Raw genomic sequence first — 4,509 nt, 5'->3', positions numbered from 1 at the left:
CACTTACACCCCGTTCACACCCCACCTCACCCCACCCCACCCCACCCCCCCAGATCTCCCAGGAGGTGCTGCCCTGTGGGGCGCGCGTCATCCTGGTCGCCACCCCGGGGGCCCTCTACATCACATCCTCATCCGGCCCCGGCGTCGAGGGCGCCTTCTCGCGGTGACCGGGGCGAGGGGAGGGCGGGGCGGCCGCGTGACTGTCTGTTTTTCGAACCCTCACCCCTGGACCCCGGGCGCCTGCGGCGGCCCGGCGCGGTGGGCCCTGCAGTGCGGGCCGCGGGCAGTCTCGCGGCGCTTTCGCTTTTTTTTAGGGAGGGGCGTGGGCTTCTTCAGGCTCCTCGGCTGGGGTCTGGTCAGGATGACGTCATCCCCCATCGTCAGCCGTCCCTCCCGCTGTGCTGGCTCCCGCCAGCTCACCCCCTGCCACCGCCTGCCGCGCAGCTTCCCACCTCACCTGCTGCGCGGGGCTCCGTTATGAAACACGCCGTCGATCTCACACCGAACGGCCCCCTCTCCCCGCTCCTGCCTTGCAGCTTCCCAACAGCTTCCGCCTGGGAACCCCTCATCGAGGTGGCGGTCCCCTCCAACCACAGCCGCCTGCACCTGCCGCGCGCCGGCGGCCCGCAGTCGCTGCCGGGGCGGTTTGCGTGGCTCGTGGGGGGCTCCATCTGCCACGGCCACCTGCTGCTGCAGGTGTGAGAACCGCAAACGGACCGGCCAACGCGCCAGCTGGGGCGGGATTTTCTGTGCTTTTTGGTCCTACACCTTGATGATTTCTGGTGTCGGGTGGCACCTGCATGATATAGCCACCGCCTGCTGCGGGGGAGGGGGGGAGGCAGTGTTGATGGGGTTGCTCTCCGAGCTGTGTTTCTGCGGTAGCGCCGCCCAGGCGGTCTGGGCGGGACGCCCGCTGAGCTCTGTGGTGCCACCCTTGCGCCCGCACGCCTTCCGAGTGCGGAACCTGGCGTTGACGAGAAACCATGTGCAGGGCTTGTCCCCACTGCCCCTTACAAAATCATAGCATGAAAGTCCTGAAACAACCATGCTCTGTGTTCAAAAAGAACAAACCATGCCTCATTCCTCTTCGCGTCCCACCCCACCCCGACGCACGCGCCGGAAACACGCCACGCCCGGCACCACTTGAAACCGCAGCGGTTCGCCTCTGACCCATCGGTGGCGGCGGGGGACCCCCAGGAGTATGTCGGCGACATGCGGCAGCTGCCGCTGGGGCAGCTGCCGCTCGGGCGGGCGCCTGCCGCCAGCGGCGGCGCGGACGGCGGCGGGACGAGCCCTGAGGACGAGCCGGCGTGCATGGTGGGAGGGTCAGGGGACGCTGTTTTTGAGGGCTGGCCGGGAAGGGAGGAGGAGGGGTTCAGCAAGGGCGGGGGGCTTCACAGGGTGCCAAGTACAAAATCGATGCAGGCTGGGCCTGCGACTTCACAAATGCGGGGCGTACGGGACGATTTTTCGGGCGCATGGCTTCCTCCTGGGCACATCATTCATCTGCCGGCGCGTGCCACACATGTCTCGACCTCGCCCTTCCAGCGCAACACATGCACATGCGCAACCCCAAACATGACATTGTCGCGCAATGCGGCCTTCCACCCCACCCCACCACCTGATGACGTCACCGCCCCCCCCAAGGCCGTCACCGAGTACCATTACATCCTGCTGCACCCAGACCGCCTGATGGCGGTCAACCAGGCACGCAGCGCGCGGTCAAACCTCCGTTTTTGACCGGTCAAACCCGCGCGCCGAGCCTGCTGACCGTGGTTGGAGCGCGTGTGGACAGGCCCTTGGAGCGGCATGGCAGCTGCGGCGCATCTTGAGGCTTTTTTTGAGTAGCATCGTGCCTAATGTTATCGGGTAGAGTCTGGCGGCGACGCCCGGCTTCTCCCCTGTCATCGCGCTGGAGCAGCGGCGTCCTTTGGCAACCCTCCTGCCCGCACACACACACACACGCCGCACCCACATTGCGCATCGCCCATTCCAAAACGCCGTCGCCAGGTCAGCGGGAAGGTGGTTGCTGAGGTGGCCCTCGGCCCGTCGGGCGCCAGCGGCGTGATCGGTGAGCAGCCGCGTCCCGCCCAACCCCCCTCCCTGGGGCGCCGTCTTTCTTGAGACTTGCGTCCTCAGTCCGGGGGGCCGCCCGGCGGACCTGGCCGGGCCCGCTCGTTCTGGGGCAGCCCCACCAGCTTCTAAAAAAAATAAGAGAGCGCACCGCACTCAGGATGTGGGATGTAGCGGAAAGCATGTTTTTTCCGTCCCATGCGACCGCCTTCTCCCTACACACCAACACATGCACACACACGTGTAAACACCCACATTCACTCTCCCGGCAGGCGCCCCCCTGACGCTGCTCCAAGACGGCGGCGGCGGCGGCGGCGCGGGGCCGTACCTGGTGACGTCAGACGCGCTGCTGGAGGTCGGGTTACTAAACGAGGGCCGGGGCATGTGGCGCACCTACCTAGAATATGAGGTGCGGGGTTCGAGGGTAACGGCGGCGACGGCGTTGGACCGCACGTTGGGAGGCTCCTCGTCTTCCGGGGCGGCGTCGCCACGTTGGGCCTATCGATTGCGTCTTGCCCTGCATTTTGTTTGGCGATCGGCTGTCGGCTCTCAAGCCTGCGCGGGCCGGTCAGCATCACCCACCAACCCCCGCGTTTGGAGCCCAACCAGCAAACCGCAAATGGGCCGGGATCTCAATACCCGACAAATCTCTTTGTCCCTTTCTTTGGACTCATCCTTGGCCAAAAACATCGAACCTGCCACATTCCGGTCAACGCAGCCGCCTGCTTTGAGGGGCTGCCCTCGTTGCGCCCTCGCTGAGCCCCGGAAATACGAGCCCACATGCCGCGCCCCTTTGTGCTGCTGTTAGACCACATCAGAGGCGACCTTTTGCCGTGCATCCGTGAAACCTGAGAGGTCGGTGTCGCAAAACCTTCAAACATTGCCAAAAACCTCCCAACCCCCTCCCTAAAAACATCCCCCAACCCCCTGAAAACGCACCCCCAGGATTACGATAGCGCGCTGAAGCTGGCGGCGGGGCCGGCGCAGCGCGACACTGTGTACTTGGCGATGGCGCGCGACAGCTTCGCGCGCGGCGACTACAAGGCCGGTGAGGCTGTGCGTGTGTGTATGTGTGTGTCTGTGCGTGGTTGTGTGTGTGTGTGCGTGTGTGTGTGTGTGTGAGCGTCTATGTGTGCGTGTGTTGGTTTGGGTGTGAGTTGTGTGCGTGTGTATCTGTGAGTGTTGTGCCGTCATCGGCGCAACCCTCGCACCCCCTGTCCCTGCCCTCACCTCCCCCGGACATACCCTTGCCTAATGCCGCACCTCCTCCCCCCTCCCCCCCAGCCGCGTCCCAGTGGGCGCGTGTGGTGGGGGGCCGGCCGTCCTTTGAGGACGTGGCGCTGCAGCTGGTGGAGGCGGGGGACCCGGGGGCCCTGGCGCTCTTCCTCTCAACAAAGCTGCAGGTGGCAGCCTGGGCGCGGCTTATCCGAACTTGCGACGGTTTCCCCTTGGCTCCCTTCGGCAACGGAACTGCCTCAGGCCGATTATTTGGTTTGTCTGGTTGACAATGGTGGTGTGACAGCCAGGCCATGAATCACCATATCTTCCCCCAAAGCCAGGCCATCAATCAGCATGTCTTTCCCCAAACGGATCTCCCCTCGAGACCTCGCCTCCCCCTTGAAAGGGGAGAAGATCCTCAGGCCAGCAAGAAACCCGCCCCCTCCCCCTTCTCCCACGTGTGCCGAAAAACACGCGCAGGTCTTGGGGCGCAATGACAAGGCCCAATCCACACTGGTGGCCACGTGGCTGACTGAGCTTCTGCTGGACTCCATAAACAGGCACGCCTGCTTTGGTCGCGATGGTCGGGGCCGCGGCGCAACGTCCCCTGTTGACGCTTGTGTGGCTCGGATCGGTATGGGCCTGGATTTGTCCATGATAAACCCGCCTGATGCGAATAGGGGAAAAACAAAAGGTGCTGCTGCGTGGCTTGAGCGGCTTCGGGAAGCAAGGCGGTCAGCCGGCCCCGGCCCCGGGCAACGCCGACGGTTGCAGACCCGGGTTCGATCCTCGCATCTGCCGACCACTTTTTGCTGCCCCCCAGGGCGGCGCTGGAGGCAGGCGGTAATAGCGAGGACCCCAAGTATCGGGCAGCGGTGGACCAGCTCAGGTGATGATGCTAGAGGAAGGGGCGCATTGGCCTGCGTGTGCATTCATGCATGTGTGTCTGCGCCCATGTGTGTGCGCGCGCGCGCGTGCGTGTGTGTGTGTGTGTGTGCGCGCGCGCGTGTGTGTGTATGTGTGTGTGTGTGCGTGTGTGTGTGTGTGTGTGTGTGTTTGTGTGCGCGTATGTGTAAGGGGGATGCAAAAGGCACGGATCTCGAGCCTGCTGCTTTTGTGCCCCCTTCCACCCTGACACCTGAACCTCACCATCTGATCACCAGCCGGCGCACTTGCCTTTTCGACCTCCGGTCTACATTGCCACCTGCTACACCCCCC

At 64.5% G+C, this 4,509-nt stretch overlaps 1 protein-coding gene across 1 annotated transcript; it reads left to right on the top strand.

Annotated features, from left to right (window-relative positions):
- Positions 1-1,212: 1,212 nt before the first annotated feature.
- Positions 1,213-3,476, top strand: MNEG_14340 (Pep3/Vps18/deep orange family protein; the record flags this gene model as incomplete). The annotated part of the gene is made up of 6 exons (XM_014037188.1): positions 1,213-1,317; positions 1,648-1,698; positions 2,011-2,071; positions 2,346-2,482; positions 3,019-3,121; positions 3,358-3,476. Coding segments are annotated over 6 exons (576 nt in total), but the record flags the coding sequence as incomplete, so codon positions are not given.
- Between the last annotated feature and the right edge of the window lie 1,033 nt (positions 3,477-4,509).

Source organism: Monoraphidium neglectum (assembly GCF_000611645.1).
Source record: "Monoraphidium neglectum strain SAG 48.87 unplaced genomic scaffold scaffold04415, whole genome shotgun sequence".
In the NCBI taxonomy this organism is placed as follows: domain Eukaryota; kingdom Viridiplantae; phylum Chlorophyta; class Chlorophyceae; order Sphaeropleales; family Selenastraceae; genus Monoraphidium; species Monoraphidium neglectum.
This window is presented reverse-complemented; position numbering and strand designations above follow the sequence as displayed.